Below are 25,158 nucleotides of genomic sequence, written 5' to 3' on the forward strand. Positions count from 1 at the left end.
GAGAAAGAAATTGTCAGACTGGCATGAAAAAAGAAAGGTATAGGGAATTTGTATGGTCCTACAGAATAGAAGGATTAAGATAGGGAGAGTGGAAGAAATTTAGCATTTCTAATTAGAGGAAGAACATAAGCCAAATGAAGCTGTGCAAGATATACTTGATACTTCAATGTTAATGAATGGTAGAAGTAAATGATAAGATTGGAAAGGTACTTTGGTTGGTTTGTTTGGGTTTTTTTAGGTTTTTGCAAGGCAATGGGGTTAAGTGACTTGCCCAAGGCCACACAACTAGGTAATTATTAAGTGCCTGAGTCCACATTTGAACTGTGGTACTCCTGACTCCAGGGCCAGTGCTCTATCCACTGCACCACCTAGCCGCCCCAAGGATAGGTACTTTGGGACATGAAAACAATAAAGAAGATTGGATTTCTTTATGCTAAAGATGACTTTTGAGCAGGGGAGTAATATAATGAAAAGTATATCCTGGAAATGTATCTGAATTCTGGGTGTGAGAAGTATTAGACTGAAAAAGAGACTGGGGAGCAAGCAGATCAGTTAGGAAACTTCCAGTAGTCCCAGTATGAAATAATAAAATTCTGAGTTGAGGATAGAGGAGAAAGGAGAAACATTCAAGTATTTTAAAGGAAGAACTTGCTGATTATAGATTTTAGCTATTTGGAGCCACTATCTAAGAGAATGGCATAAGTTGGGAAGCCAAGGGCTTAGTTGACAAGGGAGTAGATTTGAGGAAAAAAGTTACGTGTTATGTACAAAGCACTATTCTAAATGATTGTGTAAGTATAAGGCAGTTCTTGGCTTTAAGTCTTACTGGAAATTATAGAATCTTAGAGTTGAAAGGGACATTAAAGGTCATCTAATCTAGTCTGTACCATCACTGACAGGTTGTCATCCAATTTCCAATTGAAGATCTTCAGTGAGAGGGAACTTAAGCTCTTTTGAAGCAAAACATTGACTTTGGAACTGCTCTAATTGTTTAAAAAATATACTAAAATTATTCTGAAATATTTCTTTAAAATGTCATCTTGTTACTCCTACTTATTTCTGTGCCTAAACAGAATATATCTAAATCTGCTTTCCATAAGGTACCCCTTTAAATATTTGAAGATAACTGCCAGGTCCCCCCATGTCTTCTTTTCTCTTGAAGAATTTGTAGGCTTTATAATTTGCCATTTGTATACTCTCTAACACAGAGGTATCAAACTCAAGGCTGGGACTGCAGGCAGCTAAACAGACCTCTTGAGTGTGACCCAAAGTGGATGAAAGTTTAATTGGAAAATGTTTAACAAAATAAATCAAAAGGCAATACAGTAATACTGTTTATTTGAACTTTTCTAAGTCCATACAGATCCTCCATTTGAGTTTGACAGCCCTGTTCTGATGGATCCTTGTCCAACATGGCCTCAAGGCCTCTCCCCTCAATCTCTCTCCTCTTAGCTTTGTTGATTGAAGTCTTTGTCAAATAGGAAGACTTTTTGACCCCTCTATCCCCCCCCCCCAAATTCTAGTGCCCTTCTTCTTTTAATCAATCCATGTTTATCCTGTATCCAGCTCATTGGTACATATTTATTTGCTCCTTGCTCCTTGGGAGCTCTTGGGGGTGATGGCTATCCTTGGCCTCTTTGTATTCCCAGTGCTTAGCACGGAGCTTGTGGGGCATACAGTAAGCACCATAAATGCTGACTGACCTTCCATCTGCGTCTTTGCTGAAGTCATTAATAACCATGTTGATGAGAATCGAATCAAAGATGTAGCTCTATCTTGGGGTCTTTTATTAGATCTGAGTTCATTCTTATTGACTGACTCATTCATGGAGGACAGAATTAGTTGTCTTTTTAAAAAATTTATTAAAAAAAATTGGGGGGGGCAGCTAGGTGGTGAAGTAGATAGAGCACCAGTGACTGGAGTCAGGAGTACCTGAGTTCAAATCTGGCCTCAGGCACTTAATTACCTAGCTTTGTGGCCTTGGGCAAGCCACTTAACCCCATTGCTTTTCAAAAAACCTAAAAAAAATTTTTTCTTGCAAGGCAATGGGGTTAAGTGACTTGCCCAAAGTCATATATTATTAAGTATCTGAGGTCACATTTGAACTCAGGTCCTCCTGACTCCAGGGCCAGTGCTCTATGCACTGCACCACCTAACTGACCCTTTGTTTTCATATCATTTCACAGCTCTTGCCTACTTTTCCTTCCCATATTTCAGGCTCAGTCTTTCTTCTCAACAAATTAGATTTTCTATCATCTATTACCAAAGTTTCAATCACTGTAAACAAATTCCACCTCCCGCCCTTGCTCCAAAAATAGCATAAAAAGCCCACTTTGTGATCTTTAATATTTATAAGTCTTAGCTCATTCTCAACTTTAGAATTCTTGAAATTTTTAAAGAACTGTGCCCTTATTTTGTATTCATTCTGTCAACTACCCATGACTCCAAGTTCTATAAGTTCTATATCTGTCTTTTAAAATTTGAATTTTTCATTGTTTCTTATACAATCACAGTAGTCTATACAGTCCTTTTTTTCTCTTTGTAATTGTTTATTTTTATCTCTTTAGACTTTTGTATTTAGAGAATCTCGTTCTTCTTGGATTGATTTCCCATGTAGGGTTTAAGGCTATAGGAATCTATCTATGCTTTCTCTGTATTCTTCAGAATCTGCTCTTCTCAAAATTCAAAGGAATGTTGCACTATCATTAATTTTTCCTTTTGTTACCCATCAGAATGTCTTATAATGCAATCATTTCTTCCTCCCAATTTTAAACAAGCAAAATGGCACAATGAATTGTACATTTGCCTTGGAGTTCAAATCCTGGGTTTAGTTTTCATCTGAGACATTCACTCACTTTGTGATTGTGAAAAAATTACTTAAATTTTCAGATTCCCAGTTTCCTTTTCTATTAAAAGGAATAATATCCACATTGTAAATATCACAGAATTATTTTGAGGAAAGAACTTTGTTAACCTTAAATCATTTTATAAATGTGAGCTTTTATTCTATTTTTATTCAGTTGAAGAGCATTTTTATGGTTGTATAATGTGCAAGGCATTGTACTTCACTATGGAGATTCAAAGATAAAATGTGAAATAGTCACTGTTAAAGAAGCTCTTGTTTTAGTGTATGAAACAAACACTTAGATTGGCTTTTACCAAGCAGTACAGCGAGAACAGTTATTATAACCCTTAAAGTCTATGGCCCACTCTCCCACAGTTCCTGGGCTCAGATTGAGGGAGACCATGGAGCAAAGGAATTACTTGCAGCTCCAGGTGCTGGAAGCCCCTTTTTCCCATTCATATAATATTTAAGAGCATTCTCCTTGCTCATGGTTTACTTGTGTCCATCTGTCTTTACTCTCCATGCAGATAATGCCACCAGCTGATGCTGGTCACAGGGGATGATGTTGGGAGAAGTTCATGGTCTGACTGAATGGGGTTGGGTTGAATAAATCAGTCACTTTTCTCTTGCGTGTGAATATGGGAGATGAAATGTCATATGTAAGATAGAGAAGATAGGCTAGTTTTTTGAAAAGTGGAAGACATGAAGAGGGTTAATATGTAATAAGTCTGGACAAGTTGACTGAAATCAGATTATTAAGGGGTTTAAAGACCTAAGAGAGACATTATAATTGGTCCTAAAGGCACCTGGGAGCAAAAGTATGACATAGGCAGGCATGCACTTTGATAGGTCTTGGAGTGTAGATTGAAAAGGAAAGAGAATAGGGGTTGGCCAGTAAGGATTCTATTGTCTATCTGAGAGATGATAAGAGCTTGACTTGGGATTGTGGCTATATGAATGGAGAGAGAATAACACATATATGGGAGATGGTGGGGAAATAGAAATGACCAGAATTAGCAGCTGTTTAGACATGGGGAGGCAGTGTTCAGGGAGATTGAAGAGATAAAGATAGTTATAAAATTATGAACCTGGATGGCTGAAAGGATAATGTTGCTTGAAAGAAAGCATGTGTGACATGTGCACACATATGCACCCAGAGTACATTATATTATCGTACAGTTATATGATTACTTGTTAAGATGTAGCCAGGATGGGGAGAGAGAGATCAATGTAAAGAGGAAAAGTGATTTCGTAATGTTATTCTCATGAATAAAAAGTAAACTATTTACATTTAATAAATAATATTTCTTGTTTTATACTTTGTGAAGTTATTATATTATATATTATATATTTATAACAATTATTATAAGTGGTATAATGTTTTATTTTGAATTTTTTCTAGATATACTGATGATAAAAAGTCATCCTGTTGGTTTCTTCCACCTGCTCCATTGATTTCTGAAATTCCAGATACTCAAGTGTTACAAGAAGAATTAGAAAGATTTAAACCATTAGGTAAAATTTTAATAAATCTATAAATCTTCCACCTATCCAAAGAAAAAGCTGTCATGTTTGGGAAAAAAAAGTGAATTTTATTAAAATAAAATGTCCAGTGTTTTGCATTAAAACCAAAGAGCTCTATTATGCAAAGGTTCATACAACATGCTTTGGATAAGGTAAAATAAAAAGTAAAAAAAATTGTTTAATATACTGTCAAATTATATTTAATATATATTTATATGTTCTATGAATAACTTTACAAATATAATGTTTGGCCGATAATTTTTTATTTTTTTTTAATATTGATCCTTGAAAGACTTTTCCACTAATGTTTTAAATCTGCCACAACAAAACAATTCTTTAGGCAGTGTGTCATGGAAAGAAAAAAAAAAACCTTTATTCTTCCATTAGCCATTAGTATGATTTCCTTTAGCCTTAGGGGCAAGTATGTACATTGAGAGGTTGCAGAGCATACTCAATTTTCACCACAATATGATCCTGGAAATTGCATTATGAGGTGAATTGTTAAGTGAGTTAAATTTCCTCCTAGGATAAGTGTTAAAATTGGTGGATATATTCTTGACCAAGGATTAATATTAAACATCAGCTTCTAAAACGTTACAAAAATTATATAATTCTATAATCGTTTAAAGAGCAAAATTATGCCACAAGATTTGAAATCATAGACTATTAGAGCTGAAAGAGGTTCTGAAGGCAGAATTCACCCATTCAGTCCAACCTCCCATTACCATTAAAAATTTCCTTGTAGCAAACAGAACTATTCGAAATTATCTTCTTGTTCTTTTTACTGAGTTTGAGCTTAGGACCAATTTCCTCAAACTGACAAGGTGTCATGTGTTCCTGTGTACAACAAAAATAATATTAAGGATCTAACTAGAAGAATGTCTTAAGGGCACATCCCTATGTCTGATAACTAAAAGTGAGGACTGTCTCTTCTATTATATGTCATCAGTGAATCAACAAGTGTCTGAAGCATCTACTTCATGCTGGGCCCTGAGGTCACAAAGAAAGGCAAATGATAGGCCTGCCCCAATCTAAAGGGGAAACAACCTGCAAATAACTGTGTGCAAACTATATTCAGGGTAAATGGGGAATCATTAGAGGAAAAGTACTAGAATGAAGGGGAATTGGAGAAGGCTTCCTGTAGAAGATGAAATTTTACTTGGAACTTGACGGAAGCCAGGAGGGAGAGATGAAGAGGGAAGAATAGCGCAGACTTAAGGCAGTGAGAATGCCTAGAGCTTGGCACTGAATTTCTACAAACTAAATCCTATTTTTCCATTTATCATTAATTAGAAGTGTGCCATTTGATAAAAACAAATGATCTCCAAACTATAAAATGTAGCAGATTTTTCAAAATCACTAAAATTAGAAGACCTCCAAGAACACTGAATGGACTCCAGTGTTTTCTTTATGATAAAACATGTCTGCATAGAATAAACTGCTATTTCCCAATGTTAGAGGGGACATGCCCATTGATGATATCATAGATACTTTGATTTATCTGTAGAGAATTGATGAAATCTGTGAAAAAGCAGTGTAATAAAGAGCTCACTGACTAGGCCTACTCCAAGTTAGACTTGCACCTTGGTGGCTATCTTGTACTGTTTTGGACAAATTGCTCAACCTCTCTGTGTCTCATTGGCTCATTTTTAAAATGAAAAGGTTAGACTAAAATTATTGCCATCTCAAACATTTTATGATTTTGTGAAACATTGAAGTTGAATTTTCACAACTATATGCTATATCTGTGGATGCTTTTAGGGTCTCCCAAAGTGAAGAACATTTTAAAGGATAAGACCATAATAAGAATCTGGCTTACTTTATTACAAGGCATTATGGCTCTGTCTATTACAGAGCTATAGGATTAACATGATTAATAACAGCAAACATTATCACAAGTTAAGAAACTACATAAAATTTTTTTGGTTAACCAAAATGGAGGAGATGGGACCTCAAATTGAGTATGTTTGGATTATTCTGTTCTCAATTTTCAGGAGGAAATAAATCACAAAAACCATGTCTGGGATTTATTTTAAAAGGCCAGTTCCAGAATATGCCAGTCCAGAGTCAGTCCAATTTCCTGTGCCTTTTACTTTTATGTCTGCAATACGGTATAGTGAGAATGCATGTCTCTGCAAGAGTGTGAGCAAAATAAAAAGATTCAATTTATGTTTAGTCTAATGGATTTTACTTCAGCAGAAGAGAAATCCATTACATTATAGTTTTCAGCAAAAGATCCCTGTTTTCACTGTCTTTTCTCTGGAGTTACTGTTGATCTTTTTCCTTGGTCCTTAATTAAAGAAAGAGTTTAGGTTAGATGAAATTGTACTTTATCAAGAGTGTCTTCAGGCTTAAGAGTTTAGCTTCTGAGTAATTTTTAAGTATATAATTGATTATGTATGATTATGAAGGCATTTAAATTATTAAACATTTATGTTTTTTAAAGATATATTGCAATATACACCAACTAATCAGTCCAGGCTGTGTCAGGGAAGTAAACTAGGTTATTAAACCTTGTCAATTATGGGAAGCCAACTCATTTTTCTTAACAAGTAATATACCCTGGTTATCTTTCTTCAGTGTAGGGAAGTACTCATTCATATTGTTATTTCTCTCATCGTTTGAGAAATTTGAGTACAGAACAAACATTTAGTAACTATTTGTTCAACTGAAGTTGAACTCTTGAACAGTTGTTTTGATCTCACAATACCTGCATGTCTTGGGGTGAGTCAATTCTCTTCTCCTGTTCTCTGCATCCTCCCTGTAAATGTTGACTGCAATGACCTTCAGTGTCCCTTCTAGCTCAGTTTCTGATCCTGTCCTGATGAGAGTTAGCAGATTCTGAATAATCTTGACTTTATGGTTTTTGGCATGTGTTATCCAGGTAATAACTCCTATTCAAATATGTTCCTGGTGTGACACAGTTAAATCTCTTTTCTGTTATTGATTCTATCCAAGTTAAACTTTGTGTTTGTGGTGTAAAAAATGTGAAATTTTTGAGATAAAGGAGTATATTTTATTATTTCAGGTTTCCTATTTGATTAATAAAAACTTAAACATTTCCATGATTTTTTACAAAATCATTTTGACAAGAAATTAAATGGGCAGAATTACATCTTACTAGAAGTCCCCTGCAGAGAAGGATATGAAACATCTCATCAGTGGTTATATTTTTTTTGTTTTGTTTGCAAGGCAATGGGGTTAAATGACTTACCCAAGGTCACACAGTAAATCAGATTTGGATTCAGGTTTCTGAATTCACCTAACTGCCTTCAGTAGCTATATTTCTTAAGACACTAGAACTACAAGATCAAATGGTAAATATTTCTTAAACATTCTGTCTTTAATAAACAATAATACAGTATACTTAACCTTCAAGAGCACCCTTTATTTTAGTAGCCATCTCCTCAACTACAGAAATTCAGTACTACAGCTCCCAAAACAGGCAGAGATTCCTATATTTATGGCCTTAAACAACATTTAATCTACTTCACTGTACATTTTACTTATTTTATCTTTTCCCTTTTAAATGGGAACATACCATGAATGAATTTGGAGTATATTTAATTTAGGTAAATATGTGTTTTCTTAATGTATGACTCACTACCCCAGATGCTGGGCTTACACAGACCAAATTCGGTCTTGGGAGTGGTCCTCAAATATCACTCAGTTTTTGGCTTGTTTTTGCCTTCTTCCTACCTGTCTGGGAAATCTCAGAATATATAGCTTGTGGGTAAAAGGATCCTTAGCTCCTCTGAGGTAATAGTGTACATATCAACATATCAGGTAAAAGTAACATATATTTCACCCCACAAAAAATGCACAAACCACCTAAGGTACTCTGAATGATTCTGAAACAATTAATATCTCTTTTTCCTCCAAGTCCTTATATTTAGTCCCTAGACTTATGGTGCAGTCTTATGATTTGGACCCCTTTTGGAAGAGAAGCACAGTTGTGACTGCTAGAGAAGTAACTTTTCGACTGTCCAGTGAGACTCATTTTCTCCAGAGTTCCCTTCCTGATATCCAGTCTGATTGTATTTAATCTGAGGGCTTGGACTTTTCATCAGGAAATCATTCAACTCCTGATGTTGTCATCCATTTCCACCTCCCTGGAGGCTTAGAGTCCCCTGGATGGAAAAAGAGAATCAGGGTTGCCTATGAGATAGCCCCCATTCCCATCAGAAGTGTTGTGTATGAATAACTCCGGGCTGATTTCAGAGGCTACATCTGGGTCTTTGGCTCCCCTCTAGTGGCTTCATGTGGCACCCCCTTCTCTCTCTAGGAGGGGGGGGGCTCTGCCCAGAATTCCTTCTTCTCTTGATGGATGGCTACCTTCTGGACTCCTCCTTTCTCCAAGACGTTGTGGCTATCTAGGAAAATCATCTTTCTCTCTATGGTGTGGAGTCCAGAAGACCCAAGTTCAGATGTTATCCCAAATACTTACTAGCCATGTAGTCCTTGATTCTTTATCTCCAGTTCAGTTTCCTCATCTGGAAAATACTGTTCATTACAAGGACGGTGTGAGGGTCAAATAAGATTGCAGATGTCAAAAACCTTGGCCACCTCTAAGTGCTGGGAAATGCTTGCAGTCTCCAAATTCTCACCCTGAGACTGCTAGTGAGAGTTTTCTTGGTAGAGATACAGTAGTGGTTTGCCATGTCCTTTTCCAACTCATTTTACAGAAAACTGAGGCAAACAGGGATAAATGACTTGACCAGGGTCTCATAGCTAGCAAGTGTTTGAGAGCAGATTTGATTCCAGGACTCTAAGTCCAGACTCTATTCATTCAGTGCAACAGTTAGTTTCCTCTCCCACCCATCCCTGACCTTTAAAAAAAAATTATAGGCTAGCATAATGGGATGGTTCTTCCTCATAACAATAGGAGCTAATCAATTTATGCAATCAGAACTTTTGTGTCATGCTCCCATCCATCAGGAAATATCCCCTTTCTCTTTCCTGCTGAGTTTCAGTGGAATATAACACAGAAGCATGTCTTGACAGTAGTATTGTTTGCTCATAACCATAGAAGCAAAGGACTAAAAACAAAATACTTTAAAAACCATTGCTGCCTGAATGAAATATTCATAGCTTCCCTCATACCTAGGAAACTTTCATCCTTTTTGGACTGCAGGAAAAGACTTTCTTTTCCTCTTTTCTGTTTTACTGCTTTATTTTGAATCATTATCAATATAGTTGTTCAGTCATTTAGGACCATATTGGTAAATCCTATTTTGTGTTCAAATTTTTTATTGTTTTGAGTACTACTCAACTCTTTTTGAAATTTAAATGTGATTTATGCCTTTATTGTGATTTTTAAAAGTTTCATTATCTTATGTGTGATTTTATTGTGTTGGGGGATAATTTTTTTTTTCAAATCAGGTAAATCTTTAATTTGACAATGAAATTCAGGGGAAAATGAAACTTAATTTGTAGAAATTTACATTAATGCAACTTTTTTTTAAAGGAAAACAACTATTCCATGCATGTTTCTCCCATTACAGAACAGACAAACTTCAATTTACAGTTATCAGATAGAAATATTTTCACCGGCAGTTAGATCCTTTTTATTATTGCACTCGTGGTAGGCAACATACACATGAGCATACTTTAACTAGCTAGTTTGTAGGAAATTGGTCCTTGCCTCAAATTTGCCCTGAAGAAAAATGAACAATTTGATCTCAAATGCCAGGAAGTGCATGGAAATTTATGGCAATTCCTACTGTCATAAAATGTATAATTGTTCAAAGGAACTTACAGATCAACTTAGTCCAGTCCTTCATGGTATAGGTGAGGAAAACAGGCCCCAGGAGTTCAGTAGCTTGTGCAAAGCAGTGTGGCCGATGCAGAGTTCTGGACTTGAATGAGAAAGGGGGCAAACAAGAAAGGGGGGGAGATGGCAAGGGTCAGGGAGAAGGTGAATCTTTCTTTTTTCTTTCCCCCATAATTTATTCAAATATTCTTTTCAAAATCACCATGAAGAATGATTGAAGAAGTTGCCCTTTGGCTTTCAGACTTGTTATAGCAAAAACTCATAGCATAGGATAAAATGAATTTTAAAAATAAACAAAACAAGCTTTTGTGCATGTCCCTTTCCAATTCATTATGATGAGTTCCTGGGGCAGCTAGGTTGTACAGTGGATAGATCACAGCCCCTGAAGTCAGGAGGACTTGAGTTCAAATCCAGCCTCTGACACTTGACACTTACTAGCTCTGTGACCTTGGGCAAATCACTTAACCCCTTGGCCCCATAATGTCCCTCCCCCTGTCAAATTTCCCTTTATGTTCAGTTGCTGTAGTTTTGTTACATAAATATGTGTGGATACATACATACTCACATGTATGCTATTCATGTACAACATGTTTTTTTATTTATATATATATATATATATATATATATATATATATATATATATGCAGTTTTGACTTTGTTGATCTTTGGATCATTTCATATAGATAATTCTGTATTTTAAGATAAAAACTTTGATGTTAAGTTTTTAAAAAGTATTATGTGGTATCATATTGCCTTTTTTGATTCATAGATATACTTTCTCGGAATTTGTATTAACCGTATAGGTGTATGATATGTAATTAGCCAGTTAATTATAATAGATGGTGTTTGTGTTCATTCTGAAGTCATTCTAGGTCCAGACTCTATTCAGTGCAACAGTTAGTTTTCTCTCCTACCCATCCCTGACCTTTTAAAAAAAAATTATAGACTAGCATAATGGGATGGTTCTTCCTCATAACAATATGAGCTAATCAATTTATGCAATCAGAACTTTTGTGTCATGTCCCCATCCATCAGGAAATATCCCCTTTCTCAGGTACCAGTTCTCCATCAGGGACATACTTTCCCATTAAAACATTAAATGCGATTTTCCTAAAGAAATAATTTCTGTCATTTAGACTTACAGTGATATTTGAGGAACTTACAGGTAGAAGTATAATATCCATAATAAAACCATTTGGTGATAGTGGATATCCCAGCTTCCTGGGAAATCTTCTAGTTTATGCCCATTACAATGTTTGATAATGGTTTTAGGTAAATATTAATCAGTTTAAGGAAAAATCCTTTTATACCTATACTTTCAATGGTTTTAATAGAAATCAGTGTTGTACTTTATCAAAGCCTTTTCTGTATCTATTGATATAATCATATCATTTTAAAAAATTTTATTATTGATATAATCAATTACATTAATAGTTTTTCCTTATGTTAAATTAACCCTACATTCCTGGCATAAATCCTACTTAGTCATAATATATAATCTTTGAAATACACTGTGGAAATCTTTTAGCTAATATTTTATTTAGAATTTTTTCACATTAAAGTTATGCTTGTATTATATTGTAGTCTATTAAATACAATATATACAGTTGTGCATTTTTATGAATGTACAAACCTAACTAAAAAATACTTCATTGGGGCAGCTAGGTGACTCAGTGGCTAGAGCACTGGCCCAAGAGTCAGGAGTTCATATGTGGCCTTAGACACTTAATGATTACCTAGCTGTATGACCTTCAGCAGATCATTTAACCCCATTGCCTTGCAAAAAACTAAAAAAAAAATACTTCATTACTTTAAAAATTCTGATCATTATGTGAGCTTTCAGTGAGTAAACTTTTTGCTGGTGAAGAGTCTTGCCTCCATCTTGATGGTTGCTGATAGATCAGGGTGCTAGTTGCTGAAGATTGGGGGTGGTTTGGGCAATTTATTAAAATGAGGCAACAATGAACTTTGCCACATTGATAGACTTATTTTTCACTTGAATACTTAGAGGTCATAATAAGGTTATTAATTGAACTAATTTCCATATTGTTGCATCTCAGGGAATAGGAGAGAAAGACTGGTTGATGGAGCAGTCAGAACAACATTTATTATTCTTATAGAGATGTAGTTTGTGACACCCCAAACTATTTACAATAATGATAATATGAAAGATAACTGATAACAGAATATCATAACAGATATAATGGCAACCAAAAAAAAGAATTATCAAAATGCGACACAGTAACATGATGGAAACAACTGCTTTTGGAAACACAGTTTTGCCACAGACCTTCAGTTTATAAAAAATATAGTATCTGTGAAGCACAATAAAATGAAGTGCAATGAAACAAGGTATTCCTGCATCTCTATGTAAATACACACATCTATTTATATACATACTCACATGTATGCATACACATTTATAAATATGGTTACATATTTAAATTGGTGATAGAGTTCTATTGGTTGTTTATCCAATTACAGATTTTAGCCTGGATATTAAATATTCATCCACTCAGTTTTTCCTGATTAGATAGTTAAGCCAAATTTATTGATCTAATATAGGAGACTCTACAGCGTGGCAGAGCTTGATGTAATTGTCAGATGCTATCCACAAACAGGAACATCTGGATGCCCTTCCCATCCCTAGAGAATCCTTCCTTTGGGATTTTGTTCTGGTTCTCTCATGAAATTGGAAAATAGTAGGCAGAGCCAAGATGGAGACTTGAAGGGATCGAGTCTTAGGCGCTCTCTGATAAAAACTCATAAACTAAGGACTCTAACTAAACTTTCGAGAGACAGAACCCACAAAGGGACCTAGTGAGGTAGTTCTCCTACTCAAGGTAACCTGGAAAAGAGCAGAAAGGCTCTGCTCCCCGGGGTTGGAGGGGTGGCCCGCCAGAGGGGTGGCCCGGCAGAGCCAAAGAACTTCAGCCTCCCGGAGGCAGCCCCAGGGCGCTGGGAGCCGCAGCTCACAGCAGTGGGGGAGTCTCCTGAGCTGCACCCCGGGGAGCACCGGCACAAAGTGGGGGGAACAGCGGGGGACCTCTGCCAGAGCCAGCACGTGGAGCCCAGCCCTCAGGGCACACAGCCAGCAGCTTGGTCTTTCGGAAACAGAAGCAGGCTCCAGCAGGAGCCCCCAGGGCATGAGCCCATTGAGCTGAGGGAGGGGAGTGAAGAGAGAGAGAGAGAGACTGCGGAGCTCTGTCATCTGCCCCTAGAACAGGACTCTGGGGCTCTGACCACATTCAGATCCTGATCCCAGTCTAGGCCCCCCCATAGAACAACAGGGCCCCCCCACCTCGGCCCCGTGGCAGAGGGGGGCGCTTATGTTCATTCACAGACCAGGAGGGAGGACAGAGCCTCACACACTGAGACCCTTGTGGGAGTGTCCCAAAAGCTCAGGAAGCACCCCAAAAAAACAGGTTTAGGCTGGGAAAATGAACAAGCAAAGAAATAAGAGGAAGACCATTGGGAAATATTTTGCAAATGAGCCCAAGAAGGATCAAAATACTCAGTCTGAAGATGAGGAAGCACAAGCTCCTGCATCTAAAGACTCCAAGAAAAACAGAAATTGGGCTCAGGCTATGATAGAGCTCAAAAAAGACTTTGAAAATCAAATGAGGGAGTTGGAAGAAAAACTGGTAAAAGAAAGGAGAGAGATGCAGGAAAAACATGAAAATGAAGTCAGCTTAGTCAAGGAAATCCAAAAAAATGCTGAAGAAAATAGCATGCTAAAAACCAGCTTAGGTCAAATGGATAAAACAGTTCAAAAAGTTATTGAGGAGAAGAATGCTTTAAAAAGCAAAATTGGCCAGATGGAAAAAGAGATAAGAAAACTCTGAGGAGAATAAATCCTTCAGACAAAGAATAGAATTCAGGGAGATTGATGAATTTACCAGAAATCAGGAATCAATACTTCAAAACCAAAAAAATGAAAAATTAGAAGAAAATGTGAAATATCTCATTGAAAAAACAACTGATATGGAAAACAGACTTAGGAAAGATAATTTGAAAATTATTGGAATACCTGAAAGTCATGATCAGGAAAAGAGCCTTGACATCATTTTCAAAGTATTACTACAGGAAAATTGCCTGGATATTCTAGAAGCAGAGGGCAAAATAGAAATGGAGAGAATCCACCGACCCCCCCAGAGAAAGAGATCCCAAAAAAACCAACCCCTAGGAATATTATAGCCAAGTTCCAGAACTCCCAACTCAAAGAGAAAATATTACAAGCAGCCAGAAGGACATAGTTCAAATATCGTGGAGCTGCCGTCAGGATCACACAGGACTTAGCAGCAGCTACATTGGAAGCTCGTAGGGCTTGGAATACAATATACCAGAAGGCAAAAGGGCTTAGAATGCAGCCAAGAATGAACTACCCAGCAAGGCTAAATGTCCTCTTCCAGGGAAAAAGATGGACTTTCAATGAACCAGGGGAATTTCAGATGTTCCGGCTGGAACAGCCAGAGCTGAACAGAAGGTTTGATCTTCAGATACAGGACTCAGGTGAAGCATGGAGAATGGGGAGAGGGGGGAAATATGAGGGACTTAATGAGGATGAACTGCATGTATAGAAAAATGATATGGATAATATTCATATGAACCATCTCAGTTAATAGAGCAGGTAGGTAGAGGGAGCTTTTATAGTTGAAGCACAGGAGAAAGCTGAATTTGAAGATAAAATATGGTGTAAAAATGGAGTCAATAGGAAAAAAAGGGAAATTTAATGGGAGAAAGAAAAAGGAGAGGGGGAATAGGCCAAGATATTTCATATAATAAGATTTTTTTTTATTACAATGAGCTATTGCAATGATATGGAAGGGGGGAGGCAAGGGGAAATGAGGGAACCTTTGCTCTCATCAGAGATGGCTAGGAGAGGAAACAGCAAATATACTCAATGGGGTATAGACACCTGGAGTAAGAATGGGGGGGAGCAGGGGGAAGGGGTGGGGATGTGAATAAAGGAGGAGAGGATGGACCATTGGGGGGGAGAGTGGTCAGATATAACACATTTTCTTTTTTACTTCTTGCAAGGGCCCTGGGATTGGAAGGCCTGTCCAGGACCATGGGGCTAGGTGGATTCTGGGCCTAAGGGGTGGTGTGTGGGCCCAGGGCCTCTTGGCCCCAGGACCAGGGATCTGTCTGCTGCGCCACTCAGCTACCCTACAGGAGAGTCAGAGTGAAAGGAGAGAGAAAATATAGTACGTGGTAGTGGAGAAATACGAAAGGAGGGAGTTGCGATCAGCAATGGCAACGGTGGAAAGATATGGAAGTAACTTTTGTGATGGACTTATCATAAAGAATGTGATCCACTCACGACAGAGTTGATGGTGTTGGAACAAAGACTGAAGCATGTTTTTTGTTATTATTATTTGGGGGAGGGTGCAGGGCAAGTGGGGCTGGGTGGCCTGCCTGGAGCCACATAGCAGAATGATCTTTGGGTGTTTGAGGCTGGATTCAGACCCAGGTGCTCCTGGCTCAAGGGCCAATGCTCTGTCTGCCACCCAGCCACCCCTACTATTATTACTATTTTATTTTATTTTGGGTCTTTTTTTTTTTTCTTTCTTCTTTTTGGTTTTTGCAGGGCAGTGGGGATCAGGTGGCTTGCATGTCACACAGCTGGGTGATTGTTGGGTTTACGAGGCTGGATATGGACTCGGGTGCTCGTGGCTCCAGGGCTGGTGCTTCATCCATTGCGCCACCTGGCCATACCTACAATTATTAATATTATTTTTTTATTTTAATTTTTTTCTCTCCCCTTTACTTTTTCGCCCAAGCAAGTCTATCTATATTCATGGAGGGAGGGGTATTTTGTTTACTTGTAAACAAGTATATTTTATTAATGTAAAAAAAATTTGTATGAAATGAGAATAAAAAAATTAAAAAAAAGAAATTGGAAAATACTTCTAGCACAAATCTCCTTTTTTACTTCTTGACTAATAATAATAAATAAGATAATACCATTGAACAAGGTTATTGCTATTTTTTCTTTCAGAGATCTTATTTAATTTTGACATATAAAGAGTGTTTTGCCCTATCTGGACAAATTCTTTTTTATAGTCAATAGACAGTAAGCCTTGACCATTTCTTTTTGTTGTTGTTGTTTAGTCATTTTTCAGTCATGTCTAATTCTTAGTGACCCTTTTGAGGGTTTTCTTGGCACAGATACTGAAATGGTTTGCCATTTCCTTCTCTAGCACATTTTACTGATAAGTAATCTTAAGATTAAACAGGATTAAATGGCCTGCCCAGGGTCACACAGGTAGTAAATTGAGGCCAGTTTTGAATTCAGGTCTTCTTGACCCCAGGCCCAGTGCCTTATCCACTAGGCTACATAGCTACACCATACATTTCTTAAACATTTTGTTAAAACATGTGATTGTAAAGATATGGTCTATTAGGTAGTCTCTTTTGAAAAACCTATATGGGGGCAGTTAGGTGGTGCAGTGAATAGAATACCTCCCCCCCACTTAGAAGTCAGGAGGACCTGAGTTCAAATCCTGTCTTGGAACTTAATAGCTGTATGACCCCGGGCAAGTCATTTAACCTCACAATTGCCTCCAAAAGAAAAGTCTGTATGTTTGGTTATGATACCTGCTTTAAGATCTCTCTTGATGCATATCTATATTATTTTTTTTAGGTTTTTTGCAAGACAAATGGGGTTAAGTGGCTTGCCCAAGGCCACACAGCTAGGTAATTATTAAATGTCTGAGACTGGATTTAAACTCAGGTCCTCCTGACTCCAGGGCCAGTGCTTATCTACTGTGCAGTGGCACCCCTATCTATATTATTTTCACAAAAATTTGACTTAAATTGGAAAGAAGGCATATGAGTTAGTAGTTATTAATTGTTTCTCAATTGTCTGTTGAGAGTCAAGGGTAATAATGATGGCTAACATCTGGGGCTTTCTTTGTTAACATCCTTTATTATCTTCCTTTTCTTCTTATAACTTGAAATTTGATTTCACCAAGGAAGGCCCTTCAAATTTTGTTGCCTCTAGTGCAGACTTTCTTTGATTCTGCTTGTTCTAGTGCAGTTGATTTTCCCATTTTTGTTTCTTTCTGTACTATATCCACTTCCTCAAGAGGCACATGTAGACCTGATATTAATGTCCAGTGTAATAGCTATTCTGTTCTAATATATAGTAATTATTGTTGTCAGTCTTTATTGCTGTTGCTTTGATGTCTTTCCCAAATTTTTTGATGAAATTTAGATGGAATTAGGTCTTTGACAAGCAGCTGTTCTGTTATTATTCTTTTCTAGTTGATATTTTATGAACAGTTTTCCAGGGAGAAGAATAACTGCTTTTTTGTAATTGAATAAAAGTATTGGGATAAAAATTCCTCTTCTGTAGACTCATTGAAACTTGGGACAACTTTAGTAGCTGAAAGGATACCAGAAGTGTTATGATTAGTAATGTCATCCTTATTCAAATATGATAATCACAATAATAGGTACCATAAACCTTTTATTTTTCTGATACTTATTTTATTCCTCCTATATAATTATTTAACTATTTTAAAATGTTTCTCATTAAAATTTCCTTTACCTAATTTGAAAAAAATAGTTTTTTAGAGAAAATATAGTAAAATTAATAGTAACATTTCTTTTTTTTTTTTGCAGAACAGACAACAAATAAGGAAATGTATACTTCCCATTTGAAGACATCTAATGAAACTATAAACTATATGCCACCAACACATGATTTCCAGTTTGATTCTTACTCCAACAAAAGCAGAGAAATGAAGCTAAACTTAGGAATAACAGATAAGGACTATTTGCCAGTTGGTACTGCCAAACTTAGTTATGGTTCTGCACATCAGTGCCAGAATCCCATTGGGGCTATAGAACCAACTGAAAATATTGTTTTAGGCAATGGAAAATTCCTTGACTCTTCAGAAGAGGATAAAAATAAGATTATTCCTTCAACATTCCGAAAAAGGTGTGTGTTGCTTTAGACAAGTATCGAGTATAATCTTAAAATCATGCTTCTTTTACATGATTTTCCCACATTGTGGTGATGTAGCATAATCTAGTCAAGAATTATTTTTAATCATGTGGATATTGTTCATTTGAAGATCAATTTATGCCTCAGGAATAGAGTAATCTATTGATTTCTCTTTCTCACTGTTGTTAAGAAATTTTTAACTAAATAATTAACTAAAACAATCAAAGGCAGGATTTGAACTCAGGTTTTCCTGACTACTTTCTCTCTAAGCTACTTAATTCTCCTTTCAATTTTTTCCTCAAATTTTTCTTTCATTTTTAATATCTTGCTTCATTTCTGCTAGGTATTCATGTAGTTCTTGTGGAAAAATCCATTTTTTTTCCCCTTGACTCTGTGCTTGTGTACTGAATTTTTGATTCTGCTCAGCATTTTCTTACATTTACTCCTCTCTCTGGCTGCAATTCCGATGCTGGGATTTTGTCCCAGGCCCAAGGTTTGCTTCTTGCTCTCCTTGTTCTCCCTCCAAGTTCTCTGCTTTCTGCCTCTTGTGGTTAGATTCCCTTCCATCTCTGTAGTAGAGAGTACTAGTTCTTAGGACCCTCTGTGGCATCTCTGGCCATTAGGAACCTCAGAACTATTGGGCCAGCACTGCCCTCATCTGAGCATTACTGTGCCATTATTATTTCTTCTCTAAAGCCTACAAAGTTCCCACGGGGCCCTGCCAGAGGATGTTAATGTGAAGATTAGTTTTTGTATTATTGAGTGCTTTAGGAAAGTCATTGATAGCATTGCTGTTTTTCAAATGCACTTCAGACTGATCTCTTCAACTAAGGGCCCTGCCAATTGTTTCTTTGCAGCAGTTTAAAAGCCTATATAAATTCAACAGGATGCCTATCTAGTTGACATTGCAATCTAGGCAATTTGTGGTTTTTATCCATTTTGGGTTTTAGATGTGATTGACTATAGCTATCTATTTGAATTTCTGAGGAATTTACTATGGAGGCTCAATGCAATTAGTATATCACATACAAATAGAAGCATTTAAAGACTCTTCTCTCAGTAAGGAAATCCTTTTTTTGGACTTTACACAATACATCTTCTACAAAACTGGCAAATGCTTTAAAAGAACTTAAGTTCACCTAAAGAGTTCATCTCTGGTTGTTTTAATATGGTTTACAAAGGTGGAGAGTTCTTTTATTTGCTAAAATCCAAAACAAAAAAAAAATTCATACATTAACAATCAGAATTTACAGTTCCAACATTTACTTTGCTTTTACATATTTGAGGTATATTGACTTGGCAAACATGGAAAACCCATGGAATTGGTATTAGCCTCATCCAACACCAATGTTTTAAACAGGATTCTATGATAATTTCAAAGACTCCATGATGAACTTTTGGATTTTCTAACCACAAAGAAATTCTGCTGTAGAAACTCTCACTCTTGGAGGGCTGTGTCTCCACAGAACAAGTTTATTTTTTTTATATGTTAGTTTAGCCAGCCAGTAATGCATTTTATGGGTATGTATGTGTATATCTGGATAAATGTATATTCATATTTACATAAACAATCTGCTTAATGTTTGTGTCTTTATGATTTTTATCAAGTAGGTAAGTGTTGTCATGATTATAGGGCCATATTTACCAATTTGTGGTTTGGTTAACATAGTACTTTGATGGGTTTCCCTATGATATCTTGAACATAAAATAACAATATAAAAGCTGATCATTTCTTGGTTACTAGATCCATGGGAAAGGCACTTCTCATACCAAGTTGAGAGAGCACATAATAGCAGATGGAATTTGACTTAACTTTGTAGCCAGAGGCAAATTACTTAGTGCTCCTGACCATGTTTCTTCATCTCTTGAATGGGGATTCTTTCCTACTAAGGTTGTAGTAAGAATTCAATAAACTATTGCCTGTAAAGCATTTTGTGAACTTCTAAGCATACCTAATAACAATCATAACAACTAGCACTTATTCAGTGCTTAAAGTTTGTAAAGTGATTTAAATATTCGTCATTTTAACCTCACACCAGCCCTGGGAGGTAGTTGCTGTTATTATCCACATTTGCCAGATGAGGAAAACTAAGGCAGATCAAAGTTAGGTCATTTGCCCTGGGTCACTCAGCAAGAAAAAGGTAGATTTGGATTTTCAAAGTCACATTTGAACCCAGGTCCAGCACTCTTTACTGTGTCTATGTCCATTATACATAATACATGTCTAAGATTATGATTGCTATTGTTATCATCATTATTATTGTTTTTGGAACATTGTTTTTGCTTTTCCAATTTCTACATGTGTAATCCTAATTTGATTGTCTAAGGAATGTTGCATTAATTGTGAGATGATCCCAGAGTGGATAGGAGGTAGTTGTTGACATAAACAGTTTTTCATTCAGTAACAAGAATAATAACATCATATAGTGATTATCCTTGTAATTTAACTGAATTTTTTTCAGATAAGTAAAACTGCTTAGGTTAAAAAAAGTCTATATTATGAATATTTCTAATGGTTTCTTCTTCTGTCATTTGCAAATAATTTCAGTGACTTGAAGTTGACCCAAATGAGTATTCATGAAGGCAATGGGACATTATATTCATTGGAGACTTTCTCTGTTATATTTGAAGAAAGATTAACTTATTTGTTCGAATAACTTTCCATTTATGTAATTCCTAATGACAAATTATATATGTATACATATATATGAAAATATCTTTTGTTTTTCTTTAGATTATTTAAAACATCTAACTGTTCATATAGTAATGAAGTTTGCAATGATGGTACTGCCTTGGATTTTCATATTGACCCAAAGGAAAATCTCAAAACTAAGATAAACAAAGGGGAATTATGGAAAAATAGTGTTAGTAAGCAGAAACCACTATATTCAGATGTGAACCTTTTTACTACCAAGGATGCTCTCTTTGCTTCTGACATCGGAGAAGGCATTTTCAAAGCACAAAATTTCACAAATGCTCTGGATTCTCTTGGAATTCAAGGTAATTTTTAAATTATTTTGTCGTTGTTTTGAGAAATTTAAGTTTAATAATATAGAGAGAAATACAGATAAATTTAATAGTTGTTAGGTTGCCACTATAGTGGCACATTTTTCTATATTTTTCTATTTTATTTCATCTCAGTAATATAATTAAACTAATCCTTTGAAAGAATTTATATGATCTTTGAATCTATTATATAGAAAAATTCCCTTCTGCTTATATAAATCTGTGGAGTTTTTTCTTTTTTTAGGGACAGCAGAAAAAGATTTTTGTTCCTTGAAGTCTATTACAGAAATCCGTATCCTTTTTAGAATAAAATAGCAATTAAAATTTATGAAATTATAGTTTTTTTAACATTTTTAAATAACTCTGAAGTGGAGGTAGTATGCCCTAGACATATATTTCTGGTTACATGGATGAGGGGTCATCTGTGTGCATGATTCTCTAGAATATGGTGAACCTAGGCACATATTTCAGTGCCAAGTGAATTGGCATGCTGCCTCCCTTCCCCCATCAGTGAGGAGAGCCTCTTTGTACTTCAGTATTGTACTAAGCCAGGATTCTGCTGCTGCCTTTCTGGCAGGTCAAACTTGTTGTTTTCTGCTGGACCCAAGGCCGCCTCCCCACAATTAGTAAGTCAGCACACATTTATGAAGCACCATCTGTCCATATGCCAGACACTGCGCTAGATGCTGGGGACAGAAGACCAAAGAAAAAGTAGTTTCTGCCCTCAAGGAACAATTGTTGTCACAAGCAACTTAATGGACATGTTCATCAGTTCATGTACTTGTGAATATCTATCTGTTGTTTGTCCTTCATTCCCAAAGAGGACCATGACTTTTAGGTACAAATATATGTACATTCTTTCAGGGAAAGCAAAATGCACATCATATTTGTGGTCATGTTTGTACAAAGCATAGATAATGGATAACTGAAAGGTCGGTAATATAGCAGCTAGGGGACTAGAAGGGTCAAAAGCAAGCATTTGAGCTGAGACTTGAAGGAAAGCATGGATTCAAGCAGGCATAGTTGATAATGGGAGACAACCAGCACAAAGACAGAAGTACATGAACAAGGAACAGTGAAGAGGCTGCTATAAATGAAGAGTGTGCATGAAGGGAGTAATGGGTGAAAAGACTGGGAGGATGGGATGTCGCTAGGTTGTGAGGAGAGAGCTATCAACGCCAAACAGGAATTTATATTTGATCCTAGAGATAATAGGGAGCCACAGGAGTTTGCTGAAGCAGGGATCAATGACATGGCCCATGAGCTCTTGTCAAAATAGAAATGGCAAAGTTGTTCAATTCATTAGATATATAGGATAAATGATAGTGGGGAGTCATGGATGACATCACAGTTCTGAATCTGAGAGACTATATCCTTGAGAGAGACAGGAAAGCCCAAAAGGGGTGGATTTTTGAGAGAAAGATGAGCTTTGTTTTGAAAATACTGAGCTTGAGATGTCTGCAGGAAATTCAGTTTTTAATGACCAATATAGAGTTGATGAATTGGGGCTAGAGATAGGAGAGTTATTAGGAATGAATGTATAGATATAGTAATCATTTAAAATTGAACTCATGGGCTCCAGTGATGCCAACACTTAAGAGTGTGGACAGAAATGAAGCCAAAAAGACAAGAGGAGTGAGTAAATCGACCTGCCCCCAAGATTCCTCCAAATAGATCTATAAAATGCACCAGACCAAGTCAAAACCAGGAAAGAAAAAAAAAATCACAATGAATCCTTTTTTTGTGGCCAGATCAACATAGGGAGACAAAATGGGAGACTTCTACACCCTGGGTATTAGAATCTGGCATGGAGCATGCTGCATAGAGCACTCCAGCCTAGGGTAAATGTATATAATAGGGTAAGAAAAGGTTCCAGGTCCATCCCAGAGTGGGCTAAACTTATGCATGGTGAAATAACAAGGGCTATCTCCAGTTCTGTCTCACATTACCCAGTCATAAGTCATAAATCCAGGGAAGGCTGAGGAGGGGACCAGCACCTGGGTGGTGGCGGTGGTAGTGGTGGTGGTGGTCTAGGGTGAGGAGTGGTCATGGGCCCTAGCCTTTGTACCAGAGGAGGCACAAGCTCAGAAGCAGGCAGCAGCACTGTGGCACCAATCTGAGGAGCAGTCTAAGTATTAGTTCCAGTCTCTAGCCCAGGCTGAAGCCTGAAGACTAACTGTAGCAGGAACCCCAGACTAACTTGGAGCACTCTGAACTCGGAATGGTTACGTCTAGCAGCAGTCCGCTGAAATTTATGAATAAACAAAAAATAGAGGGCAAAGTGAGGTGTAAAGTGGATAATTTAGTACAGTTTTGTACAACTAAAACAAATGTAAGCAAGATCAGAAGAAAAGCAAGAAATTGTGTATGTGTGTGTGTGTGTGTGTGTGTGTGTGTGTGTGTATTATAGACAGATTCTCAGATAAAGATCTCGTATTTCAAATATATAAAGAACTTTGTCAAATATATAAGAATAGGAGTCATTCCTCAATTGATAAGTGGTCATGGTATATGAATAGGCAATTTTTCCAATGAAAATATCAAGACACTTTATAGTTATATGAAAAAACATGCCCTTTTCTCTCCATCTTTTTTTTCCCCTTCACTCCTTAGTCCTTCACCTGGAATGCTTCCCTCCTGTCCCCACCAATCATAATGAAATGCCCATCCTCCATGATTCCTTTGTTGCCTCTCCTCTGGATTCTCACAGGACTTTGTAACTTTCTAATGGTACTTATCCATGCTCCACCTCATATTAGAATTACCGTGTGCCTTGCTCGTTTCCTCACTAACCTGTAAACTCCTTGAGGGTATGGTCCCAGTTGTTTTTGAATTGTTTAAGTAGATTAATCTCCAGTTAAAGGCAATTGAACAAGTCAGCTTTGTATCAGAATAAAAGGAACCCCAAGTGACTGACCCCAGAGTAGTGAATAAACTTTTCAGAAAGGTCATTTACAGGAATAGTTAGCTAAGATAGTTACCAACAAGAATAACAGAGGACTGAAGATATTGCAAGTATGGAGGGTAAGGGAAATTGTACAGTGAAATGTTTTGGAGGGGAATTGTTTTTTTTGTTTGTTTGTTTTTTGTTTTTTAGGTTTTTTTGCAAGGCAAATGGGGTTAAGTGGCTTGCCCAAGGCCACACAGCTAGGTAATTATTAAGTGTCTGAGACCGGATTTGAACCCAGGTACTCCTGACTCCAAGGCCAGTGCTTTATCCACTACGCCACCAAGCCGCCCTTTGGAGGGGAAGTGAATTGAGACTGTGTAAGGTTTGTTTATTGGCAGTGACAAGTAATGGCTTTATAGGCACTAAGTTCATCTTTTTGATGGAAAAGGTGAAAGATCTAGAGGCTGCACCTCTATTTTCAAGGTCATCAGCAAGAATGAAGAATGGATAAAGTGCTTCTAAAAGAAAATAAAGAAGACATATACTCTGCTGAGGCAGAGGGGAAGCCTAACATGTGGTAGTAGATTGACAAGTTGCATAATATGATAAAGAGAAGGAAGGAAAGGACCACTAAATACTTTGAATTTAATTTTAACTAAGAAGCTCTTTCTGAAACAAGAAATTTAACTCTTCTAGAAGGAAGTAACTTTTTGTGCTTCATGATGATGATGTAAATCTATAGATGTTGTCAGGAGAGAGACTAATGAGAAAAAAACAATTAAGTAGTTCTGGTTGTTACCTTTTGCTGAGAGGGATTGAGACAAGTCTTGGGCAAGTTGACATCAATAATAGAACTTTCATTGTCTCAGAGTGTAACAGTGTAATGGAAAGTCTTCCAAAATTCTTTCAACCTAAAGAATGCTGTTCATTCTTCTTGATTCCTGTGATCCTTAAGCATAAAACATTGATAGCTTCACAAGCACGAATTGTTCAAAAGCATGGTTAGATGGCAGTTTGTCTGAAAAAGACCTGGGAATTTCAGGGAACCGCAAGATCAGGATGAATCAACAATGTGATTTGTCATTCCAAAAAAAAAAAAAGAAAGAAAGAAAGGTATACTAATGGGTATAGCTTCCAGGAATAAGAAGATAATAATAATCTTACTT

At 36.8% G+C, this 25,158-nt stretch overlaps 1 protein-coding gene and 1 long non-coding RNA gene across 2 annotated transcripts in view; one reads left to right on the plus strand and one right to left on the minus strand.

Moving 5' to 3' along the window:
- Nucleotides 1-25,158, plus strand: part of HFM1 (helicase for meiosis 1) — a 155,588-nt gene that overhangs the window by 17,130 nt on the left and 113,300 nt on the right. The window contains exons 3-5 of the mRNA XM_074221693.1: nucleotides 4,248-4,360; nucleotides 17,772-18,090; nucleotides 20,831-21,096. Of these exons, the coding sequence (XP_074077794.1) occupies nucleotides 4,248-4,360; nucleotides 17,772-18,090; nucleotides 20,831-21,096 (698 nt within the window). The remainder of the gene's footprint in view (nucleotides 1-4,247; nucleotides 4,361-17,771; nucleotides 18,091-20,830; nucleotides 21,097-25,158) is intronic.
- On the minus strand, nucleotides 17,054-24,862 carry LOC141512617 (uncharacterized). The gene is made up of 2 exons (XR_012475543.1): nucleotides 24,792-24,862; nucleotides 17,054-17,532 (listed from the first exon to the last, which is right to left on the minus strand). It is a non-coding gene; the product is annotated as an uncharacterized LOC141512617 (long non-coding RNA).

Source organism: Macrotis lagotis, chromosome 2 (genome assembly GCF_037893015.1).
Source record: "Macrotis lagotis isolate mMagLag1 chromosome 2, bilby.v1.9.chrom.fasta, whole genome shotgun sequence".
NCBI lineage: Eukaryota > Metazoa > Chordata > Mammalia > Peramelemorphia > Peramelidae > Macrotis > Macrotis lagotis.